This window comes from Octopus sinensis, linkage group LG7 (assembly GCF_006345805.1).
Source record: "Octopus sinensis linkage group LG7, ASM634580v1, whole genome shotgun sequence".
In the NCBI taxonomy this organism is placed as follows: Eukaryota; Metazoa; Mollusca; class Cephalopoda; order Octopoda; family Octopodidae; genus Octopus; species Octopus sinensis.
The window spans coordinates 91,770,422-91,797,396 of NC_043003.1; the positions used below are offsets into that span (position 1 = coordinate 91,770,422).

Consider the following 26,975-nt stretch of genomic DNA (forward strand, 5'->3'; position numbering starts at 1 on the left):
GCTGGGTGTTCAGCAATCAACAGATTGCTTGTCTTTCTCTTGCTCAGTCTCCTCTAACTCTCTCTCTCTCTCATTTACTGACACTTAATTAAAGTGGTCAGTCGAGTTTTTATATACTTCTAATTACACCTATTTCTTTAAATAAGTTAACTACCTGAATATAAAGTACCAGTGCATCACTTTCACAGCCGGATCGGACTTTAATTATTACTGAGATTACCTTTAGAAGTTTATCCTACAACCATTAAGTAATAATAAACCAAAAACAAACAAGCTAAACACAACTGGACAAAAATAAACAAAATATATATTTAAAGACTGGAGAGTAGTAGTTCCAACTCTCTTTCCCCAAAATGCCGGTCTTTCATACAAAGACCATCGAAGGAATTCTTGAGCCGGTAGCTCAGCAGGTAAGTTTGGCTAACTTTTTTTTCCTTGATAATTTTTTCTTGTTGGCATTGCGAGTTCCCCCATCACGTTTACTTTGACAGATTGATTACACATCAATAATACGGTTGTGGGAACGTTGCTTATCGTGTAAATTACTATGTGTCCCATTGTAGTACACACATGCATATAACAAGTACACACCTTCGTTCCTGGTCCCACTACCGTATAAGATATATATATATATATATATATTCATGTCAAATTATACATAAAAACGCTTTAATGTGAAACTGAACGATTAGTCAATACTTGTTTTTAGTAGAGTACATGTTTATTAAACTTTTACAAGGAAAATGTTGATAGTGACTTCGAAGCTTCGGCTTGTTCGCCTTAGACTTTCAATATTCTACTAAAGCTCTGTCCTTGTGACTTTAATTTCTTCTAAAAGTTATCTGCAAGTTTTGTGCTGGCTAATTTCTTTTTATCAATTTGGTTTCGTTATATATGATGACATCAATTTTAAACAAAACGATATATTTGAAGATGTGTTATAAACTATATATACTTTTAATATGAGTGTGTAATTTGGAATAATTCTGAAATTAAAGGATATTTTTTTAAAGTTATTAATATAACCATTATATACACTCCCGATTTGATATCTCATTCAAACCGACTAGCTTTCTCCTATATGTTTAGTTTTCGGCTTATAAGTACTTACTAGTTACTTTAGAATGTTTGAAATATCTACTGTCTAAATGTGATGACTTTTTGGGCTGCAAAAATAAAAAAAAAAACAAAAAACAAAACCCATTTGGTTTTCAAGCTCCTGATAAATACAAACAATGATATTTGAATAGTAACCCGAACGTATGTATGTGTATATAATTCGTACGATGGATTTAAGTGCTTCAATATGTATATACTTTACCAATGTTAAAGAACAGCACCTGAGGCTCTTTTCAATGTCACATCTTCAGACACTCGTCTGCTGTTGTGTCTGAGGCGGTGGGGGTGATATATATATATATATATATATAATATATGCAATATATATTTCTACACGTTGATACTTGTGTAGGCATGACTCTTTTTATAGTAAAATTTACGAATTTCTCATATTCTAAAATGGTTGTTTATTCGTGATATTTGAAACCAATGAGGGAGCCTGCGTGTGGTTGCTTGGTGTGCAAGAAATAGCCATAAAATCTTTAAATCACTCGTCTTAAAAATACATGGAAGACGTATTGGATACTCTTTAATCTTAGGTACCTCTAAAAAGATGGGACGGCCATGACTGGAATACTTTTAATCGTAAGTCTGCTCGATGATGGTTGACTTGTGACTAAACAAAAACAAATGATAAGAATAGTTAGAATAAATTTATATGTAAAAATAACATCGTACCTGGGATAATCTAATTACTTTTATATATACCTTCTCCCCCCCCCATTCTCTAAACTATGGAACGTATATATAAGCTATATATGACCGGCCATCTATATACAAACGATGATGGATTTATGTGTGTGTATGTAAAAACTATACTATGTATGCATATTTTCGTGTATATATTACTTTCTCCTCTGCCATTCCCTTAATAGGATCCGCCTTCTCTTGACTAAAAAACAAACAAACCAAAAAACTGGGATGCTGTCGGATTTTTAAGTTGGTTCTTTCACTAGATTCCAACTTACTCGTTGTTATCATTCATCGTCAGGATTGCCATCTAGACTCTAGAAATTCATTGATGTGTTTCTGACCATTCAAGCCCCCACTATCATCTCATTGTGGTCTCTGTTGTGGTTCGTAATCCGCTTGATTTGAGCAGAGAGAATCAAACAGCGTGTGTACGGAATGACTCACAAAAACATAAGAAAGGGGATAGCTGTCAGGATCAATAAATAGAATGGCTAGCACGCCTGGAGATTTTTGTTGTTGCTGTTGTGGGTTTATTTATTTTGTTGCTTTTCATATTGTTTTTCTTTAGCAATTTTTTGATGTGGTCATTGTAAACAGTCATCTGTGACATTGTGCCTGTTGACGTTTTATCTTTTTTTTTTTTACCTTGTTTATCATTATCGTTGGCATCGTTTGGTGTGACAAACTAAATGAAAGTTTGCATGTGATGAGCTGGCTTAGCTACCTAGCTAAATAGACAGACAAATGAACGAATAGTTGCTTTACATTGTCCAATATAAAAGTTTACAATTGATTGTATGTCTATCTCTATCTATCTATCTATCTATCTATCTATCTATCTATCTATCTATCTATCTATCTATCTATCTATCTATCTATCTGTCTGTCTGTCTGTCTGTCTGTCTGTCTGTCTGTCTGTCTGTCTGTCTGTCTGTCTGTCTGTCTGTCTGTCTGTCTATCTATCTATCTATCTATCTATCTATCTATCTATCTATCTATCTATCTATCTCTCTCTCTCTCTCTCTGTTTATCTATCTCTCTCTCTCTGTTTATCTCTCTCTCTCTCTGTTTATCTATCTATCTATCTATCTATCTCTCTCTCTCTCTCTCTCTCTCTCTCTCTGTTATCTATCTATCTATCTATCTCTCTCTCTCTGTTTATCTATCTATCTATCTATCTATCTATCTATCTATCTATCTTTCCTTCTTTCCTTCCGTTCCCCAGATCAAAGTTAATGTAAATAAACTACGTATTATATTCGATACTTGTATACAACATCATAAAAAAAAAATAGGTAGCTATTTATGACGACCTATTTACACCTTCATTACTTGTTGTTTAGTTCCGATTTGAACAGATCCAGCATTAAGGACGTTCCAGCCATGATCACATCGTCTTTTCTCTTGAAAAATATACATTGAGCGACATTAAGTGTTATTCTTTTTTTAAGACCGTAGGATCTGATTTGGGAAAGATTTAGCTGTTATTTCTAGTAGGTCGAGTCACTGCGTAAAATCCCCGAGCCGTCGACCCTCTTCCTTTTGTAAGTTCGTTTTCATCAATTTTGTTACAGAAACACCATATAAATATATTGTATATATAAACACACACATATAAATATAAATATATACAGAAAGAAGAAAAGGGGTTGTGACATGGGTTGATGGTGACCTTTCGTTGACAGCTTCCTTTAACTGTCATCAAACTGATTCGACTTTATCAACAATTAATTCGTCTTGAGATGATAAACACTGATTATATATATATATATATATATATATATATATATAATATATATATATATATATATACAGGCCACTTATAACAGTGGGATATAATAACCATGTCTTGTTTAGAATCATAATTTTATAGAAAGACACTTTATATATGTATATAAATAAATATGCATGTATATGTATCTTCAGCGCCGTGTACAGTGGATTTCAGTCACAGCTAATTATAAGAGGCCTTGTCACTATTAAAAAGAAACCCCAAGCAATTTAATACATATTATTACAGAAAATGCAATTCTCTGTCGTAAGAGGTAGGTGTATCTGTGTGTATTTATATACGTATGTGAAATAAAACTGCTTCTAAATGAAAACAGTCTTCTGAATTCAGTGAGTTTTATCTTATTGAGCCATACTTATTCTTACGTGTATCAACCGGGCCCTCATCCAGCTTAGCTGTCCGCATTAGTGGTTGTTTTGTTGCTTTGGCTTAGGTCAGGGTTTTTACACATATTACCAAGGGTCCACCTAGTTGTCGATTCTCACCAGTCGTTCTCTGTTTATCGCTGTTATTTTAGCTAAGGTCAGTCATCGTTTATTCTACAAACTTCTGATGAAATACATTGCAGCTCTGACCAAGTCATATTTTATCTTGATATATAAGAAAACTTCAGGGCGGCGAGTTGGCAGGATTGTTAGAACATCGGATACAAAGCATGCTATGAGGTATTTGTTTCCACTCCCTGTGTTCTGAGTTTAAATCCTGCTGAGGTCAACTTTACCTTCCTTCTCTTGGAGGTCGATAGAATAAAGTACCAATCAAATGTTAGAGTTCTTGGTACAGACTAACTCTCTCTCTCTCTCTCTCATTTCACTCATTGTGCCTGTACTAAAAGCATAGCAGGATTCCATTCATTATCCAAGGTGTCTTTAAAAAAAAAAGAAATTTTAATCTTTTGAACACAGTTGGATGGCATGAGAGAGTTGTCTGCTATTGATAGTAAGTGGAGTGACCATGTAAAAGTGCTTCTTATTGGGTTGATGTTTGCTTTATCTTAATAAACAGGCATAGTTGTTTAACACTCCAGATCCTGTTAGATATAGCAGCCAAACTCCAACAAATCATAACTTCCCTGTTTTTTATTTTTATTTTTTAACCACTAAAATGACAGGATTGCAAAGGCAGTATTCTGCTCTGTGCTGGTTAGCACAGAGCAGACTTTTGACTAAAAGTAATACTGCCTTTGCAATCCTGTCATTTTAGTGGTTAAAAAATAAAAATAAAAAACATGGAAGTTATGATTTGTTGGAGTTTGGCTGCTATATCTAACAGGATCATGTAGAAACTCTCTCATTAGCTCTTAATTATTTTGAATTCCAGAGAAAAATTGCTTGCTGTATACAATGTTGGTTGAAGGTTCTGGATTTAAATCACATCATCATCGTTTAACATCTGCTGCTGCTGCTGATGATGATGATGTGATTTAAATTCAGAACCTTGAACCAACATTGTATACACGTGTATGTATATATTCATTTACACACACACACGCACACATATATAATATTATATATGTAAAGCATATGTTATACATGTATGTATATTGCTATAATTGTCTTTTTTAAAAAATAGACATAATGTAATGTCTATAAGTTGATGAATACCAACTCTTGATCCCCTCCATTTTCTTATTGCTATATATATATATATATATATATATATATATATATATGCTGGTCCCTTACTAAAATACCTTCTAACTTGGTTGTATCTTCCTATCATCCCTTTCTCAAGTGATGGCTCTATAAATCATGCTTCTGCAGCGAAAGCCTCCAAATTTGCTGCCTGCTTTACATCCAACTGGTAAGATTCCACCAAGACTTCTGTCTATTTCATTGCATCCATACACATGCTATATGCAAAAGCACCTCTGGTATCTTGAAACCTACAGGACCACCAGCCCTAACAGTGCCCCTTTGATTTACCTTCAAACAACCATGCCAGTATCCAAAATCTCAGAGGTTACTTAGTTATTAACAAGTATCTTCTGCAATATTTTGGACAGTTTTTCTCTGCAATGACTACAATGTGGGGTCCAGTAAGCTTTTTTGTATGTTAATCACCAGTGGACCTTTACACTTGAGAAAGATGACATCATCAAAATATTTGATTATTTCTGGTAAATAAATCTCCTGACTAAACTGGCTATTGACACCATCATACGGATTGGAATCTTCCTGTCAAATTGTTACACAATCACAGTGTGTGCTGATAGAATTCTGCCTGGCTCACACTGTAGCCAACTTTGTTACATCTCAAGGCTTGGTTATGTCCTGCCACCAGTCATTCTTTTCCAACTGGTTCATCTTGCCCCTCATCATCCACATTGTGCCTATCAATCCAAGTATCCACATTAGCCTCTCTGCCCATTCCTCCACAGAACACTGGCCTTCTACACTTCCCTCCTGGCTTGTGTTTTTCGTTTAGTTATTGGCATGCAGTTGTTCAAGAGTACCAAATGCATTGTTTTTGCCAGTTTTGAAGAGTCTATGAAAGCCATGAGCATATTCCCTTCTTACTATCCAAAACCCCCAAGAAAAAAACAAAACAAAAACAAAACTCATTTTTCCTTTTCATCTTGAAATTTTATATTTTTATATAAACATAGGAATATTATTCCCCACTTAACTATAGGTTCTCCATGCATAAAGCCTCCCAGGGAAATCTATGTTATTATTTTAACTTGTTGGATACCAACTTGATTGAAGCTGCCTGCTGGTCAGTGATACAAACTTCCTGCTTTAAGGTGATCTAAATTAAAACCCTCAATTAAAATTTCATGTTTATATTTCAAATGCCCAGTTAAAATAATAGAAAAATTATTCTACTAAATTTTCCTTTATTTTCATAATTGAAACAAACCAGTGTATGCCAATAGAAATATATTGACAAAAGTGTTAAATTACCTAATTAGGGAATGATTTCCTACTCAAAATAATCTTTATATTCACTCAGACATTCTAAGATCTTGTAAGGAATTGTCAGACTATGATACACTAAGAAAGTCTGAAAAAAGTCGGGAACATGTCTGGAATTATCCTTGTATTTTACAAAATCAGAATCACTCCTTACAACATGCACTCATACAATTTTTTTCAATTTGATCTTTAGGTTTTGTCACTTGTACCTACCTTGACAAAAATTTTCTTTAATGCTAATAATTTTCTTTTTATTATGAGAGTATTTTTAATTGATTAAAAAAGATTTTGGGCTCATTATGTAATATTCTCCACTTAACTCTGTAATTTTTATGCAAAAAGCACTACTAAAGTTTCCCATGTCACAACTGTGTGTGTGTGCACATGTATTTATTTTCTATGGTTGGATGCCCTCACCTGTTTCCAAGCAAGTTAATATGGATGTTTCTATGGAAAATTGGAAGCAAATGGCACCGCTGATATGGCAATGACGTTAACAGCTAATACACACACACACACAATAGGCTTCTTTCAGTTTGTACCTACTAAATTCCCTCTGCAATTATCTGATAATGAAAGCATAAACTTGCCCAAATGCATCAATAAATTAACATTGATACTTTTTTTTACTGTTGTTACAACCATCTGAGATGGGACCGTCAAAGCGCGATATTTGAGCACGTTTACTATTCAACTTCAAAAAAGGATGTAAAGCAGCTGAAACTGCTCACAACATCAACGAAACATTTGATGAGCAAATGACCTGTGAGTGGTCAGCTCGAAAATGGTTTAAACGATTTCCCAGTGGAGACCTGAACCTTGAAGACTGAGCGGAGTGGATGCCCATCTGTCATCAATGACGGTCAATTAAAGACCATCGTTGAGAAAGATACTCATAAAACCTCTCGAGAACTGGCAAAAGAACTTCAAATTAGCCAGAAAACTGTCTGCAATTATTTGCATGCGATCGGAAAATCAAAAAAGCTCGATAAATGGGTACTACATGATTTGAATGAAAATCAGAAAATGCGCAGACATGAAATTTGCTTGTTGTTTCTTCTCCGTAACTAAACTGATCCATTTTTCAACCGTATTGTAACTTGTGATGAAAAGTGGATTCTGTACAATAATAAAAAATGTTCTTCACAGTGGTTGGACCAGAATGGAGCATTGAAAACCTTTGCTAGACCTGAACTCTTCAGAAAGAAGGTTATGGTGACTGTTTGGTGGTGTACTGCTGGAATCATCTATTATAATTTCTTAAAATCCAGAAAAACCATTACTGCAGAAACATATTGCCATGAAATTGCCAAAATGAATGAAAAACTGCTACTCCTCCGTCCCAGACTGGTCAACAGAAGAGGGTCAATCATTCATCATGACAATGCTTGACCACTTGTTTCACTAATGATGCTCCAGAAGCTGAGGGAACTTGGATACGAAGTTCTTCCCCACTCAGCTTATTCTCCAGACCTTTCTCCTACTGACTACCACTTTTTCAAGCACCTTCATGGTTTCCTGCAAGAGAAGGAGTTCAAAAATCAAGCTGATACTGAAAGTGCGTTCAAAGAGTTCATCAGCTCCAGAACTCCAAATTTGTAACTCGTTGGCAAATATCTGCTGATTGTAATGGTACTTATTTTGATGAAGAAAATGTTCACATTGTTGAAATATATTGTGATGAATTTCATATTTCAAAACATTGCTCACGTTTTACTCAGCCTGATATATATATTATATATTTATCCGGATGAATTGAATTTGTCTTCATCCTTTTATAGGAATTTTTTCCATAGATTTCTAATGTCTTTTCATCATACATTATCTACGAATTTTTAAATCATATAGGTATGAAAAGTATGTGAAGAAATAATCAATATCAGTCTTAAAACGAAGTTCAAAAAATTTCTTCAAATAAATGAAATGAAGCAGATTGGATGTTAAAATGGATTATGATTTTATTTCATATTCTTAGACAATTGTTTCGGCAAAAGGACCAAAAATTCCATAAAGAGAACATCATAAAGGTTGAATTTGTACTCTTCAGTAGGTGAAATTTAAAGTAAAATAAAAATAAACAAAAAGACATTTAAAATATACATAGAATTGTTTCTTATTGTTATTATTTAGGCATTTGTATATTCATTCTTCCACTCACAATTATTAGGATCGAGACTAAAAACATTAAAAGACTTGGCTGCTTAAATATCTAATATTCAATTTTTGACTTCCTCTCTATTAAATCCAATAAAATTTGTTTTTTAATAACATATAGCTCCTTATTTGGTATTTCTGAATATGCTTACATATACATCTTGACCAGTATTTTCTATAGGGAGTTTTTTAAGTAGATATATATTGGATTTAATAGCAAGGAAGTAAAAAAATCTTTGTCATTATTTACCTGGTGTTTGGAACATAAATTGATATGAAATTTTGATGAATGGTTTTAATTTAGATCACTTTAAAGCAGGAAGTTTGTATCATAGTACCAAGGGTGGCCTCAGGGTTGGCATTAAAAGGAAAATTGGAATGCCACACAATTTGATATTCATTGCATTTTGTACTTTCAATGAATTCTTAACTGATTCCGTGTATGATTGAAATAGCAGAGTGAAAAGACAACTTCTGCTGTAATAAACAAGTCTAAATTCTGGAGAGTGTTGTGGAATAAATTAGCTTTTTTCATAATTCTTATTATTGTCTTGACAAATAAATTACAAATAGTGTGCTCGAACTTGCTTTTTTGTCTGTCTTTGGACATAAATAATACACTCTACCATCATTGGAAACCTCATACTGGAAGCTAAATGAAGGAAATAATTTATTTCTCTTGATTGGTACAATGAGGTATGGCTTGTGGATTTGTATATTGTTGCAGGTGCTGTTTTGTTAGTTTTGCGCAAGTATTGTATTTATCTTGCCAAAAGTCATCTAGTTTAATCAAGATGTTATTGATTTATAAGCAATCAATAACTTTTCCTATTGTTTGTTAGGTAAAAAATGTTAATTTTTAATTCCAAAGATAATCAGTGTAATAGATAAACAATTGTTTTCATCTCCATCACCCCATCCTTCACTTATTTTTCGACATAAACTAGTGGTATTGCTGTTCACAGGCATATAATTGCAACACATATGTCTGTATCCTCCATTTTTACACGTTAAGGTAATTGCTGTTACCTGGATATTCACACACACACACACACACACACACACACATACACGTATATATAATTATAATTGCTACACATATGCCTATGCTTATTTCTATCTGTAGTAACAAAGATGTTCTTAAATTTTATAAACAATGTTGGTTAAAGCGAAGCTATAATTAAAAAATGAAAACAAAATCAGACAATGCTATGAAAAATAACTCAAATATGTGATGTACATAAATATTTCTCTATGGAAATTTCCTTCTCAGTTGGAGAAAGAATACCAGAAACGTAATTAGTGACCCATTAGTGAGTCATCATTAGTGAACCTATGAGATCAAGGGAAACAATTTCAGTTTAAAGTTAGCACTTGACATGTTTTCTGTCTTGTTGGGCCTCATCAGTATAGCTTGTCTATTTGAACCTACTTTGATCAGTTGACACTAGTTTTTACATATAGGTAAAGATTTTTGGTCAGTACTAGCATAAAATGAGCTAAGGGAAATAACTCAAGTGAACTAATGGCAAGAATTTAAATAAGTTAAGAAGTAATGTACTAAGTGGCATAAAAAAAAAAATCTCAATTAACTGAATTTCTAAACAGTAGTTTAGTGAGTAACTGTAGCTGAAGTTCTTTTTCTAATTTCTTCTTACTCTTGAAGAAATTCTGATGAAGAATGGCATGCTTCATTGCAAGAGAGATTTCCATTGTGATATGAAGGTCATGCAATAAATATCACCATTTTCTTAAATTAACCTAACTTCTTCCAATGTTTTTATTTATTTATTTTTTTATTTATTTTGCTATTGGCATCAGGGGCTTTGTGTCTGGAATATTTTTTTGGAAGTTAGCAATTTCTTCAATCTTCTTTCTTGGCATTTTTGCTTTTTTATTGATTTTTTTTTTTCATTTCTTCTCCTTTACCATGTATTGGTAAACATGGGTACTGGTAGTCTTTGGCGATCTTCATATGTAGGAAAGATAAAAAAAAATAAAATGGTAATGATATTCACACAGTAACTCAAAATGGTAGGAAAGATAGCTTTTCCACAGCAATTAAATTAACAACTGCTAGCATTCTATTCCCCATTCAGTAAGTCTCTCTTTTTTCTTTTGTTTGTTATTTTTAATTTAGTATTCATCTACCACTTTATTCTCTTTTCCATTTAATTGTATTTTTTTTGTTACTAAAAAGACAGCTGCTACTAAGTTTTATACACCTTCAAATATTTTCATCTTAATATATAAATGCTGATGACATTTTAGAATTTGGCAGTAATTTCTTGAATCTACAAAGGAAGTAAGGAAAGAAAAACAAGAAATTCTTTTTCTTTCCTATCTCTTTGTTTACTTTCTGTCTTTGTCTGATACTATTTTCCAGAATGCTATAGATTCCACTCCCACTACTCTCTGAAATGAAAGTTATCAACTTTTAAACACTCCCACACCTTCACTCCTTGATTTCTTTCTCTGCCCCATGCTAAATTCAGTACATTCTCTCTGACATCTGCCAGAGCTTATGAGTATTTTCTGAATTATTTTGCCTATGACCAATTCATTGGGAATGAGTCCTAGCTAAACTGATATCTCTCCAACAACACATTACTCTAGTTTAATCTCTAGAACCTTACACCCACTCCCTCTCTAAAAAAAAAAAATGTATGAAAATACAGTCCCAAATACACTAATTTCTGACTAATCTCTCTGAAAAGTGTAAATAAATATATATAAATATTTATTCTGCTTGTCAAAATGCGACTGCGGAAAGTAACTCATGTTATCAATTTTTACCCCTCATGTTTCTGTGTTTTCATCTACTTTAATTCCTATATTGATTTCAGTTTCAAATTCTTCTTCAAGCTTATTTCTTGCTTCACTTCATTCTTCACTAAACAACATCTTGAGAAATTACTCTCTCCACACATCCTGCACAATTTACTCTCTCATGATGTCAATTGGGTTTGAATGAGACGAAATAACAAAAGAAAATGGAATTTTTTTTGTATAATCCAGTGACTTGGAGAATTGAAATATAAAAATCAAGAGGAGTAATGCACAGTTAAGTTGGGGTGGGTGATTTATCTTTCTCACATTATGTCCAAAAGTTGAACATAAGAAGCATCAGATGTGGTGTACAAGAGAGACGACTGCACTGGTATGGTCATGTGTTGAATATGGATGAGAATAGCTGTGTGAAAAAGTGTCACACCCTAGCATTAGAGGGAACCTGTGGAAGAGGTAGACCCCGGAAAACTTGGGATGAGGTGGTGAAGCATGACCTTCGAATGTTGGGCCTCGTGGAGGTGATGACAAGTGACTGAGACCTTTGGAGATATGCTGTGCTTGAAAAGATCCAGCAAGCCAATTGAGACCATAACCATGGCTTGTGCCAGTGCAACATAACTGGCCCATTTAAGAGTACCCTTCAATCATTGGGCAATAAACTGCACTTGCGAAGACCTGTTGAGTCAAGTGAAGTCATTGTCATGGCCAATGACAGTACTGCCCAACTGGCACCCATGCTGGTGGCACATAAAAAGCACCATTCGAGCGTGGTTGATGCCAGTGCTGTCTGACTGGTCCCATGCCAGTGGTATGTAAAAAGCACCATTCAAGCGTGGTCAATGCCAGTACCGCCTGACTGGCCCTCGTGCTAGTGGTACATAAAAAGCACCTGTTACACTCTCAGAGTGGTTGGTGTTAGGAAGGGCATCCAACTGTAGAAACTTTGCCAGATCAGACTGGAGCCTGGTGCAGCCTTCTGGCTTGTCAGATCCCAGTCAAACCATCTAACCCATACCAGCATGGAAAGCAGACGTTAAACGATGATGACAATGACATTTAATCATCATCATCTTTATTTTAAAATACATGAGTCCATACTTGCATGAGTTGGGCACAATTCATTGTCTGTCTTATGCATGTCCAGCCTTGGGGAAATATTACCTTGCTTGGAAATAGATATGGGTTGGCAAGAGGAAGGTTTTCTGTGGCCAAATGTCTTTCCTGTTGCTAACTCTCACCTGTTTCCAAGCAAGGTATTATTTTCCTATGACAGGATATGTTTTCACAGAAGATTGGAAATGAACGACACAGCCTTTAGAAAGGTGATACTCATTTACAACCGTCATGTGATGTCAAAACAAGGAGAAACACACATATATGGCAGGTTTCTTTCAGTTTCCATCTGCACAATCCGCTCACAAGGCTTTGGTCAGCCCAAGATAGATGATACTTGCCCAAGGTGATACACAGTGGGACTGAATCTGAAACCAAACATGGATGGGAAGTGATGTTTATTATTATTCTGGTAGATGAAGAAAAAACAACAATCTGTTTGTATCTCACTGGGTATAACTCTTTTTAAAATAAGATCTGGGAAGAATTAACAGATGTTATTGCTAGGAATATGACATGAAGCAGTTTAAAAGATCCAGGTTAGCAACTGAAATAAGAACATTAATAGTGATTATGGTTTTTCACTTTGGCACAGAACTACAAATAACGTTGGAGGCAGACTATAGCTGACTGAATTGAGGTTTGTATATGACTGTTGTTTCTTTTAACAAACCTGAAGCAATGAAGAGAAAAATTGACCCTGGTTGGATTTGAACCCAGAACATGAAAAATGTGCCTAAATACTGTCTGATAGTAAGTCTGGCACTCTATCATTTCTACCACCCTGTCAGCTAGTATAATTGATTCCTTACATAGACTCAATGTCTCTAATTTTGGGAGTAGGTGTAGTCGACAAAATCAACTTCATTAATCAACTTGCATGGTTCTTATTTTGTCAACTCCTCAAAGATGAATGGCTAAGTTGACCTTGTGGGGTTTGAGTCAGAGCATAAACAGACATGACCAAATACTGTAAGTTTGGTGAACTAGCAAAATCATGAAAGTGTAGGACATTTGTTCTGGCTCTCTGTGCTCTGAGTTCAAATCTCACTGAGGCCAACTTTACCTTTCATCATCATTTCATCATTTTAACACCTACCATTCCATGTCTTCATAGGTTAGATGGAATTTGTTGAGGCAGATGCTCTACAGCTGGATGCCCTCCCTGTCACTATCCCTCACTTGTTTCCAAGCAAGGTATTATTTTCCTATGACAGGATATGTTTTCACAGAAGATTGGAAATGAACGACACAGCCTTTAGAAAGGTGATACTCATTTACAACCGTCATGTGATGTCAAAACAAGGAGAAACACACATATATGGCAGGTTTCTTTCAGTTTCCATCTGCACAATCCGCTCACAAGGCTTTGGTCAGCCCAAGATAGATGATACTTGCCCAAGGTGATACACAGTGGGACTGAATCTGAAACCAAACATGGATGGGAAGTGATGTTTATTATTATTCTGGTAGATGAAGAAAAAACAACAATCTGTTGTATCTCACTGGGTATAACTCTTTTTAAAATAAGATCTGGGAAGAATTAACAGATGTTATTGCTAGGAATATGACATGAAGCAGTTTAAAAGATCCAGGTTAGCAACTGAAATAAGAACATTAATAGTGATTATGGTTTTTCACTTTGGCACAGAACTACAAATAACGTTGGAGGCAGACTATAGCTGACTGAATTGAGGTTTGTATATGACTGTTGTTTCTTTTAACAAACCTGAAGCAATGAAGAGAAAAATTGACCCTGGTTGGATTTGAACCCAGAACATGAAAAATGTGCCTAAATACTGTCTGATAGTAAGTCTGGCACTCTATCATTTCTACCACCCTGTCAGCTAGTATAATTGATTCCTTACATAGACTCAATGTCTCTAATTTTGGGAGTAGGTGTAGTCGACAAAATCAACTTCATTAATCAACTTGCATGGTTCTTATTTTGTCAACTCCTCAAAGATGAATGGCTAAGTTGACCTTGTGGGGTTTGAGTCAGAGCATAAACAGACATGACCAAATACTGTAAGTTTGGTGAACTAGCAAAATCATGAAAGTGTAGGACATTTGTTCTGGCTCTCTGTGCTCTGAGTTCAAATCTCACTGAGGCCAACTTTACCTTTCATCATCATTTCATCATTTTAACACCTACCATTCCATGTCTTCATAGGTTAGATGGAATTTGTTGAGGCAGATGCTCTACAGCTGGATGCCCTCCCTGTCACTATCCCTCACTTGTTTCCAAGCAAGGTAATGATATAGAAATAACCAAACTCCACTCACCAAAGAACAAGACACCACACAAAAATCTCATATACAAAATATTCTCATATTCAGCCAGAAATAACAATGCAAAACCAACTGCTCCATGCTCAACATTAAAACCAGAAACCAATTCTGACTCCCCCTCAGTAAAATCAAATGAAGCCCAATGAGTCTCAGCATTACTAGAAATAACTCACATCATAAATATAAAAAAAATTAACAAAAAAAAAAAGAAAACTCATGTAATATTTCCCCGTGGCCAGACATGTTTTTCACGGAAGACCAGAAATGAACTGAAGTTGTATTTTATGTAAGTTTTCAACACAAAGCCATCAAACAATGTCTTTCTTTTGGCCAATAAATTCATGAACAAGATGACTAATATCTTCTTTGACTTACTTAATTGCATCAACATATTCTTTTGTGTAGTTTTTAGAATTTTCTAACTTTTCTCTCTTTCTTCTCTTAACCATTTTTTCGTAATTTTAAAAGATTGTTTTATTTTTAAAAAACAAAAACAGACTTAATTTTTTGTTAAATGTTAATCTTTTTAATTAATTGTGAATCATTTTTGTAATGCATTTTTAGTCAAATATTTTGTTTGTTTATGGCTAGGGTTTGTGATTCTTTCTTTATAACTTACCCATTTGGCCATTATACTTTAAAGCTACAATAAGGCTAATAACAATGAACCCTTGTACCTTTTAATACCAACCCACCTGAAATTGCCCCTTCTTAAATGACACAAACTCATGTTTTAAAATTATCTAAATTAAATCCCATCAAAATTTCATTTTAAATTATGTTTTAAACATCAGCTGAAGTAAAAATACTAAACAATTGTCTTGTAAAATAACAAAGTTATTTAACAAGATTCTTTATTATTTTCAAAATTATTTTAAAAAAAACGTGGTGTATTTGTATAGAAATATGGTAATGCTAAATCCGTAGACATCAGAAGAAGGAAGAGTCATAAGAAGCAGAGCGTTCATCATTGTCCGAAGAGGATTTGGTAGTATCAATCAATGTAAATGAAGCTTGGGTTATAGGTTCCAAGGCACATTGAGGCACTGTTTATTTTATAATATTTCATAAAGGTGAGCTGGCAGAATCATTAGCACTCTGCTTAGCAACATTTCATCCATCTTTATGTTCTGAGTTCAAATTCTGCTGAGGTCGACTTTGCCATTCTTCCTTTCAGGACTGATGAAATAAGTTGAGTACTGGGGCTGATGCAATCGACCAATCCCTCATCCCTGAAATTGTTGGCTTTGTGCCAAAATTTGAAACCAATATTTCATAGTGGTCATCATCATCATCATAGTTTTTGTGTTGATAGAGATGGATAATTTCGTGATATACATCATTATTATCATTGTTGTTATCATTTTACATCCACTTTTCCTACTGGCATGGATTGGACATTTTGATGGGTATTTTATTTTATATGATACTGAACATAGGGTAAACACTGAAATATAAAGGAAACTTGTTTTCAAACAGCATTTATAGATATAATTTCAAATTCAGTTATGAATTTGAGATGTTTAGTGGAATATATTTGATGCATTTGAAGTGAATATTTTTTAGTTGTTACAAAAACAACACACAATTTTGTTTTACTTGTTGATACAAAATACTTCTGTTATTAAAGGTACTTCAATTGTTTTATTTTATTTTTTTTTGCAAACATTGCATCCATCTTTCCCACTCTCTCCTCTATCCTGTACATAAATGCACATAGGCATGTAATGTAATGTATGCAGTCACATGTATGTATACTTCCTCACTATCTCTTTCTGTTTTTCATGCACCTTATTTTTGCACATAGAATCTCTTTCTCTCTCTCACCCCTCACATCCACAAGTATATAATTAGATAAATGAAATATCTGATACAGACACAAAATCCTTATGCATTCAGTTTCAAAGAAGTGTTTGTCCTGCATAACTGCATATTTAAACAGATGTTCTTTCGGACTGACTTACAAATATATATTTATGGATGAAACATCTGTACTTAATATTTGTCTGCTTGTTATTTGGATGAAATTGATGAAATGACTGAATGCAATTTTGGGATTGGTCTGCTCTGTTAAAGCAAAGAATGTTGGTTAATTTTAGATTAAAATAATTTTCATTCTGCCATTTTCACTCTCTTTCCAGCTATTCTCACTCACCTATATATAATGTAAGATAATCATGTATCTCCTCTACTGGAAGGCACAAGTTTCTGTCCCTCTATCATACTTTAGCCTCTCAACACCCAGCAAAAAGCTACCTCCCTCAATACTATGTTTCCACTCAGTGGAAGCAGCATTTTAGTTTTGCAAAGTTATTTAATAATCTCAACAGTGCTGGTGCCATGAAAAAAAGCATGTAATACACTCAGTAAAGTGGCTGGTATTAGGCAGGGCACCCAGACATTGAAACTTGTCACAGCCCTTCGACTTGTTGGATCCTGTCAAACTGTTCAGCTTGTGCCAACATGAAATATAAATAATGAATGCGCCCTTTTAAAGCCTAGCCAGGCTCATGGACCTGGTTTCAATGGTGTATGTGTTCCCCAGCTGGACGGGATGCCAGTCCATCGCAGCGTTACTAATTTTTGCCAGCTGAGTGGACTGGAGCAATGTGAAATGAAGTGTTTTGTTCAAGAACACAACACGTCGCATGGTCCAGGAATCAAAACAACAATGATACGATCTTGGTGCTGACACCCTTACCACTAAGCCACGCACCTCCATGCCAACATGAAAGCTCAACATTAAATGACGACATCTTATTTCTTTTACATTATATTGTACTACATGCTATTTATCAAGTTTCACCAAAGAGAAATCCTTTTCTTTTTGTATATTGTGCAAAACATTGAAAACAGGAAAATTGAAAATTTCACTTTTATTGGAAGTCAGTTTTGTTAAAGTTGTAACATGTTTTTTTTTTTTACAATTCCTTTCAAAAATATAAAATAGAAATCAAGCAATTCAAAATAATTGTATAGCTTTAGTTATGTCCTGTTTATTTTTAGAAGTACATCTCTGATATACATGCCAATGATCTAGAGCATCTCTATGCCTGTGACCTAGTTCTCATAACTGAGTCTGTCAGAATTACAGAAAAAACTGAATTTGTAAATGCGGAAGCAATACCTAAAATCAAGAGGATTTAAAGTAAACCTTGCAAAGATAAAAGTTTCAGTTAACATTAATCCATCTCATATCAACTTGTGTGAAACTACTTTTAGTACTATGATACAAGCCTTTTTTTTTTTTCAAGCAATTTAAATTAAAACCATCTATCAAAATGTTATGTTAATTTATGTTCCAAACATCAGCTTAATAATGACAGATATTTTACTAAATTCTTTATTTTCAAAATTAATTGAAACAAATCAAAGGCAGTGTATTTCAGTAGAAATATGGTAACAAAAAGGTTAAAGAAAACAGGACCCTACAGATATCTGAGAGTCAGCTAGGCTTTAATATGCAGAAAAGAAGTAGATAGGAATGCTATATGGTGTAAACTATGGGTGCGTAAGAGACCCGGTGGCTTCACAAACAGGTTGACATAAAAGAGTGATTTTGTACATAGCAGGTGTGGTTAGTAGTTAGCTAGATTCTTTAAAATATTCAAAAGGCTGTTACTTAGGTGACCTAATTCAAGGTGGAAGTGAGTGTCTTGAAAGCATTGCAGCAGAATAAAACAGGAGGGGAGAAATGAACTATCACCTTGACTGTCACCAGAGGTTTCTCTCTGTGAATAAAGAGCAAATTGTTTGATGCTTGTGTACTGAGTGTGATATTGCATGGTAACAAAACATGGATATTGAATGTAAAGAATTTACAGAGGCTGGAATGTAATAAATCAAGCTTGCTTTACTGGATGTGTAATGTTAGTTATGTATATACAGCCTAGCTCACATAAACTGAGAAGAAAACTGGATATAAGAGGAATTGGATATAGTATTCAAGAGAGAGGTTTTGAGTTGGTGCCAACATGTGGTGCATTTGGATGCAATGCAGACTGTTAGGTCAAGAAATATCACGTGATCCAAGTGAAAGGGGCCTGCAAGACAGAAAGATAAAGGAAGCTATGAGAAGTTGTGAAATCTGACTTCAGGTAGTTGAACCTCACATGAGGATAACAAAGGACTGTGACAATTGGTGAGATGTTATGCTGGAGAGGACCATTCCAACCTAAACAAATTTTGGGGAAAACAAATGTAAAATCATTATGATGATGGCAATGATAATCTCCCAATTTGATAAGTTCAATCAATTCTACTTTACAAATTTGTGGCATTGTGCCTATTTAAGGAGTTAATAATTTCAATATGAATATGTGTGTGTATGTGTTTATTTGTGTGTGTATATATTTCTTCATTGCAAAGGAAAACTAAAATCCAAGTTAAGTGGTGTTGGCCTAAAACAGTTGAACTACAGATTAAGTTTGTATGCTCCCAGAAGAAGAAAGGTCTTCCTGTAGCACACGTGTGCGTGCACACACACACACTACTATTTGTCTGTGAGAGTGAGTGTTATTTTCTGATTACTGTTGAAGAGAGAACAAACAGCTGAGTAGAAACAGATTTATTTAACTTTTATTAAAACAATGCAGTTGATGTTATTGATTATTGAGGCCATTGAGTAAAAGTCAGTGAATAACAAATGGCTGTTTGGTTAGGTACTTGAATACATCATTGAAAATTAGCCAGTTGGAAATTAAGATTATTATGCTAGTCATATATTTTAGAGAGAAAGGTATGGTAGTGTTTTATTCCTATGGAATTAGTGATTTGAAAATGGTTTAAGAGGAATTGGCGATGTTAAATACATGGAAAAGGTTGATATTCTATAGGAAGTCAAATAGGGTTATTGAATTACATGCAAACATGGCTGTGTGGTTAAGTTCATTTCCCAACCACATAATTCTGGGTTCAGTTCCCCTTTGCGGTAATTTGGACAAATGTCTTCTAATAACATCCTGGGTTGAGCAAAGTTTTGCAAGTGCATTCAGTAGATGGAAACAAAGAATTCTATTGTGTGTACACACACACATGCATATACTTACACTTGCGTCAGAAATTAATTAGCACTTCTCAAATTTCTACATTTTCTTACATTTTCTTAATTTAATTAACTTATCAGAAATGAACTCGTTTTTAATCAAAAGTTTATTAAAACATATCCCAGCATACCACATAATTGTTATTAATCGTGAAATTTAGTCAATATCTTGTTGCTCCTCCTTTGGCAGCAATGACAGCTGCTACGCGGGCTGGCATGTTGTCTATGAGTGCCTGCAGGTACTGTGCAGGCATGCCCCTCCATGCAGCAAGAAGTGCCCCAAACAGCTTGTGTCGGTTCCTGTATTGCTGCACATTCAAATCCCTACCCAATCGACTCCAGAGGTTCCCAATAGGGTTCAGTCCATGACCATCACCCCATGGTCCTTGAAGAAACCGGTTGTGAGCTTGGCTGTGTGGGGAGGCGCATTGTCCTGCTGGAGCACGTACTCCTCGCCACCAAAGAGGTATCCCGCAGAGGGTAGGGCAGCATTCCGTACTATCTCAATGTACTTTGCTGCGTTGATGTTGCCTTCGACGGCATAGAGCCGCCCAACACCACTGTAGCTGAACGCCCCCCACACCATCAGACCACCCCCACCATGCTTCATGGTGGGAGCAATGCAGTCTTTGTTGAAGCACTCACCCCTGCGGCGTCGCACATGGACAGACTTGTCACTGACGAGACTGAATCGCGACTCGTCAGTGAACATCACTGTCCGCCACTGCTGCACGGTCCATGTCTTGTGGGCACGGGCCCAGAGCAGCCGCCTCTTCCGGTTTTGGGCTGTAAGGAGTGGCTTACGGGTGGCCCTACAGGATTTTAGACCAGCTTCCAGTAATCTGGTCTTGACGGTGGTTGTAGACAACTGCTTCCCTGTCACCTTTTGCATCTCCTCCGCCAGTTGCCGGCTCGTTGCCCTTCGGTTATTCAGTGACTTTCGGATCAGCATCCGGTCCTCCCGCTGGGTCGTCAGCCTCTTCCATCCCCTACCGTTTTTGTCAGCTGCTGATCCGGTTTCCTCGTATTTCTTAAATAAGCACTGAATTGTGCGCCTGGCTACACCAAGTTTTCTGGCTATTGCAGCCTCCGACAGCTTCCCACGCCACGAGAAAGCCTCATACCATCTCTCCAAGGTCATGCGAGGTCTTGGGCCCATCTAGGAATGAACGATAAAAACCAGTTATTTTCATTAAAACTATTCATTTGAATAATGTTATGCTATAACAAAACTGCTATGAGTTATTATTCATTAAACAAAAAAGAAAGAAAGCAGAATTTCTCACCTTATTTGATGTATAACAGAAAGTTTTGTGAACTGGAAGTGACGTCATGAAGCAGAGTGTAGGAGAATTTGTGAGGAAAAAAAATCTTGCAAATACAGAAATCAATTAACCTATGAGCTGTTCAAAACGTCTTACGCGATGAGAAAACTTAGTACGGTGTGATTTCGGTCCTTGCGAGGCGCTACCTATATCTATTAAACAAAGGAAGATTTGTCTGCATCCGCACTCCAAGTTGTTGTTGCACTGCTATGTCAACATCATTAGGCTGTAGACTCTCAAACCGCTCTGCAAACAAAGTTACGTCATCGTTCTGCGCAACAGTGAACTCGCAACAAAGCAATAGTTCGAGATATGGCCACTAGGTGACAGCACATACCTTGAGTGAAGAGCAAATCAAGGGTGCTAATTAATTTCCGATGGTAGTGTACATTCACATACATATATATATATATAAATATATCATCATCATCATCGTTTAACGTCCGTTTTCCGCGCTAGCATGGGTTGGACGGGGCACGGGATATATATATATATATATATATATGCACACACACATACATACTTATATATACACACACACATACATACTTATATATATATACACACACACACATACTTATATATACACACACACACATATATATTCATACATGAATATATATATATATATATTTATACGTATATATAATGTATGTGTGTGTTAGTGTGAGTGGGTTCATATTTACCTTGACGTGTGGTTTTTGTCAAATATTGGGGTAAATAGTATCAATTAACCCTTTCCACTAAAATTGCCAATAATGTGCTAAAATTTGAAATAGTTATTATTATGTTGGTGGAACAGTAGAGAAGCAAATAAAAGGCATTTAGTATTTAGTTCCACCTTAGAGCAACCTTGTCAATGTCACCTTTACCTTTTATCTACTCAGGTAGTGATTCTCAAACATTTTTAACTATCTCCCTTTCCTTTTACTAACAACTTTTCAACACCTCCTCACTAATAGTTAAGCAAAATTGAATACTCTACAAAAATTACAGCTGACAGGTCAGTGACCATTATAAGTATACCAAGAATGTTAAAACAACATTCAACTGTTATCACCAGATGATTTTGCACGCACAACATAAATTAATGAAAATTAAAATATGTATATATCACTCCACCCAACATCCTCCTTTGTGCATAGCTTCCATACAAAATTTTTCACTGCTTACTTTCTCGGGGATTGACTAAGTACCAGGTATGTACTGAAGTTTATTTAGTCATCTATACCTATACCCCTACACATGCAACATTGTGCCATACTTTCAAAAACATTTTCCATTATCATCATTTTAACATTTACTTTTCCATGTCCGTATAGGATAGACGAGAGCATGTTGGTGTTGAGTTTTCCATGACCAGATGTCCTTCCCGTTAACAAACTCTGTTTCCAAGCAAAGTAATAGCTTCCTATTGTACCCAACAACAAATAGCCCTGACATGAATAATGCAGAGAACCAGAAAGAGACAACATTGTGCAAATAATGATTTCTAATTGCAGCATAAAACCAGCAGTTTTCTTCAATAATAATGATCCTTTCTTTTATAGGAATGACGCTTGAAATTTTGGATGGAAGGGGCAAGTTGATTACATTGACTCCAGTGCTCAACTGGTACTTATTTTATTGACTCCGGAAGGGTGAAAGGCAAACGTCAACAATATCTATATTGGCTCAAGGCTACACATTTTTATTGTTTGTCAAATCAGCCCCATTACTACACTAATAAATTTTTACTTCCAGAGGATAAAAAAGCATCCAACCACCCAGATGATTTGAACTTAGAATGTGGTGGGGATATAACTAAATATTGTATTCTATTTTGTCCATCACTTTAGCACTTCTACCTCCTCATTCCTCAAACTGATAATGAGGTTATTAATAATAAGTTTTGGTAGTTTTTAGTTATGCTGAAGATAAAGAGAAAGTATTGGTATTTTTTGTGTTACAGTGCTACTTGTGACTTGAGGCCACCATTTTAACTAATTCTATCATTATCCTAGCACCATGTCCAGCTTCATATTTTATTTGATATAGGATTATATGACACTGAATTTCAGGTTAATTTAACAGTAAAATAAACTGCTAAACAAACTTCCATATAAAACTAATGCAGCAAGTGTCGTAAGGAGGAAATAAGTTGATGACGAGACAAGCTGTCTGTAACTTTGATTCTCTATTGAAAATTATATTAAGTAGCATTTTATGGAAAGGCAAGAGTGTCATAATTTCCATTTTCGCTGTTACTTGAAATTGTGTCTGTAACTTTGATACTCCATTGTAATTATATTATTTTTACCTACTCCACTTACACTAGTAACATTCTATGGAAAGGCAAGAGTGTCATAATTTTTATCTTCCATCTCTTACTTGAAGTCAGTTGTGTTTTATTTTACCTGTTTACCTAATGGATATCTCTGACTAATAAAAAAAAATCCAAGCTATTTATTCTGAATGCTATATTTGTTTAAGAATACAGAGAGTATAATTTTTTGTTGGGGTAGGATGGTGGGTATTAGTGATCGTCAGTAAATTGTACCTCATCCCCACCTCCAGATGCTTCTGTTGCTCCATAGAAATGAGGAGAATATTTGGTTTTGGCGAGATTCGATGTCAGATTTTGGAAAGATGAAACTAAACACTGTAAAGCATCTATTTAGTTAGTTCTGCCAATATGTTGCCCTATGTAGTAAATATGATAGTGATTGAACAGATGGCCATAATGTCTACCTAATTCTCTTTTTCTTTTAGTACCCCTCTCTCTCTCTCTCTCACCCTGTGCATTCTTCTTTCTCAACATTCATTGCTGTTGAAGAATTGTATTGCTCTCTGATAACTTTCGTAACCAACACTTCCCAGCTTGCCTGCTCATACACCATCTTCTTTTTTTCAAAGTCTGCATAACTTTATGGCTCAAAAGTGTTCAGCTGATCTTCCTGATTAACTACACTTTTGTCATTATAATTCTGTAGAAATATTCTGCCTTTGTTTCAATTAATTTTGAAAATAATGAAGAACTTAATAAAATAGCTGTCATTATTAAGATGGTGTTTGCAGGTGGTGAGCTGGTAGAATTGTTTGCACGTTGGACAAAATGTTTACAGGCATTTCGTCTGTCTTTACAATCTGAGTTCAAATTCTGTCAAGGTCGACATTGCCTTTCATCCATCCTTTCAGGGTTAATAAAATAAGTACCAGTTTCTCAAGATGTCAGGCCTTGTGTCTATAATAGAAAGCATTATTATGCTGGTGTTTGAAACATAAATTAACATGAAATTTTGGTGGAACATTCTAATTTAGATAGTTTCAAAACAGGAAGTTTGTATCATAGAACCAAAGGTAGTCTCAGGTGAGTTGTTATTAAAAGGGATATCTATATGTAAAGAACTATTTGATGCTACATTAGTCTCTGTACTTCCCCACCTTTTTTAATTGGATCAGTTTGTATGTGTGAACTTGTGTACTTGTTTATCTTTTTATCCTTTTACTGGTTTTTGGTTATTGGACTATGGCCATGTTGGGACACCACCTTCAAGAGGTTTTAGTAAAAAAAGTTAAAGGTGAAGTTACTTTCTTGAGTCTTGTCAATTCATAAGGGCCGGTTTCCTGGTTTCCATGGTGTATAAATTTTCCACCTGGACAGGGCACTAGTTCATCGCAGGAGTAGTCATTTTTGCCGGCTGAGTGGACTGGAACAATGTGAAATGAAGTGTTTTGCAGAAGAACATATGTTGCCCGGTCCAGGAAATGAAACCACAATCTTACGATCATGAGTCCAACACCCTAACCTATAGGCCATGCACCTCCACAGAGGTTTTAGTCTATCATACTGACTCCAGTGCTTATTTTAGTTTGATACATTCATTTTATTGATCACTGTTTTATCAAACCACTAAGTTCTATAGCATAAAGGGACTCGACATAACATAAACACAAATCACACACACTTACACACACACACATATATATGTATACTAGAACTCAATACAGTCCTCATGACTGCATTGAAGCTGGCTGGTTAAATGATGATGATATTGATACATGTGCTGGTTGCATGTAAGAAGTATTCAGTCCACTCTGCAGAGTGGTTTGTGCTAAGAAGAGCATCCAGCCATAAAAACAGTCACAGAAGTCTAGTGCAGTCTTCTGCCTGGTCAGCTCCTGTCAAACCATCCAACCCATGCCAGCATGAAAGGCAGATGTTAAACAACGATGCTGCTGCTGCTATATATATATGTTATATATAGTCACCAGATGATATCTAGAGATGCTCAATATAAAAAACACTTAGTAGCACTCAAATGATTTGAACTTACACTCCGAAATCTTTACCAAGAGCTGAGTCCATGGAGTAAAGTGTGGCTATAAGAAGGACTCAGGTGAGCAGATATGCATCATTATACATCTGTCTGTCTGTCCTCACACACACACACACAAACACACATGTGTATATTCTTTTATTCTTTTACTTGTTTCAGTCATTTGACTGCTGCCATACTGGAGTACCACCTTTAATCGAACAAATTGACCCCAGGACTTATTCTTTGTAAGCTTAGTACTTATTCTATCTATATCTTTTGCTGAACCACTAAGTTGCAGGGATGTAAACACACTAAAATTGGTTGTCAAGTGATGGTGGTGGGACAAACACAGACATGCAAACATATCCATCCATCCATCCATCCATTAGTGGCAGCTTGTATATAGGCACTGTGGAACTGCAGCGCCCCCTATTTCCACTCGATATTATCAATAACATTCAATATAATGAGTCCTTTTTTCTTTAATTCTTTCTTTATACTTGTACATTATATAGTCCTTAAGTTTAATGTCAGTAGCCATCCCCTAGTTTATGAACAAATACAAAAATCCTTGTATAGAACTATGTGCTTCACAGTTCCAGCGATGCAGTGTTTAGCTGTTGTGCCCATGCTCACATGTCCAAGATAGGAAGCTTCATGCTAGGGCGAGAAAGCACTGTCATTCACACAGTTCTGGTGAAAGGTGGTGTTTCTTTTTGATTCCCTGTGTGTTGTGCTTAAAAATGTTTATATTTTTGAATGTGATAAAGTGTAGAATTAGAGTATTATCTTGCTTCAAGCTTCAGTGTTGCTGCCAGGATTTGAAAAATAGGGTAGATTTTTCTCCCATTATTTTGTGATTTAGGGGTGTTTTTTGAAAAACAAGGTGGAATTTGCAGTGGTGTTCAGTGAACAAATTAAACACACTTGTCTGTCAGTGGCTAAAATGTGAACTGATCAAGTTTATGTATAAATATTCTTTTTATATGTTTGTTTCCTTTTACACAATATTAAAACAATGGCTACAAATTATCTGAAGCAGCACCTCTGCTAATTTTATCTATGATAGGCTTCTTTCAGTTTCAGTCTAACAATTCAACTCACAAGGCTTTGGTCAGTCTGAGGCTATAGTAGAAGACACTTGCTCAAAGTGCCATGCAGGGGACTGAACCCGGAACCATGTGATTGGGAAGCAAGCTTCTTACCACACAGCCACATATTGTTTTGTTGAATCCTGTTGAACCATCTGACCCATGCCAGCATGGAAGACAGACATTAAAGGATGTTGATGATGTTGATAGGTGTGTGTGTGTGTTTTTTGCATACACACATGACAGGCCTCTGCACCATAGCTTTCACTTAATCAAGTGGAAATGAATTTGGATCCATGTAACTGCAAATCAGACTTAACTGAACAATCATAATTGTATGTGT

At 35.3% G+C, this 26,975-nt stretch overlaps 1 protein-coding gene across 11 annotated transcripts in view; it reads left to right on the top strand.

The window, feature by feature from the left end:
- LOC115214348 (vinculin) overlaps positions 1 to 26,975 on the top strand; it is a 209,816-nt gene that overhangs the window by 107 nt on the left and 182,734 nt on the right. For all 11 annotated transcript variants that reach the window (XM_036504925.1, XM_029783533.2, XM_036504926.1 and 8 more), the window contains exon 1: positions 1 to 410. This exon is cut by the window's left edge. In XM_036504925.1, the coding sequence (XP_036360818.1) occupies positions 354 to 410 (57 nt within the window). In that variant the 5' untranslated portion in view covers positions 1 to 353. The remainder of the gene's footprint in view (positions 411 to 26,975) is intronic.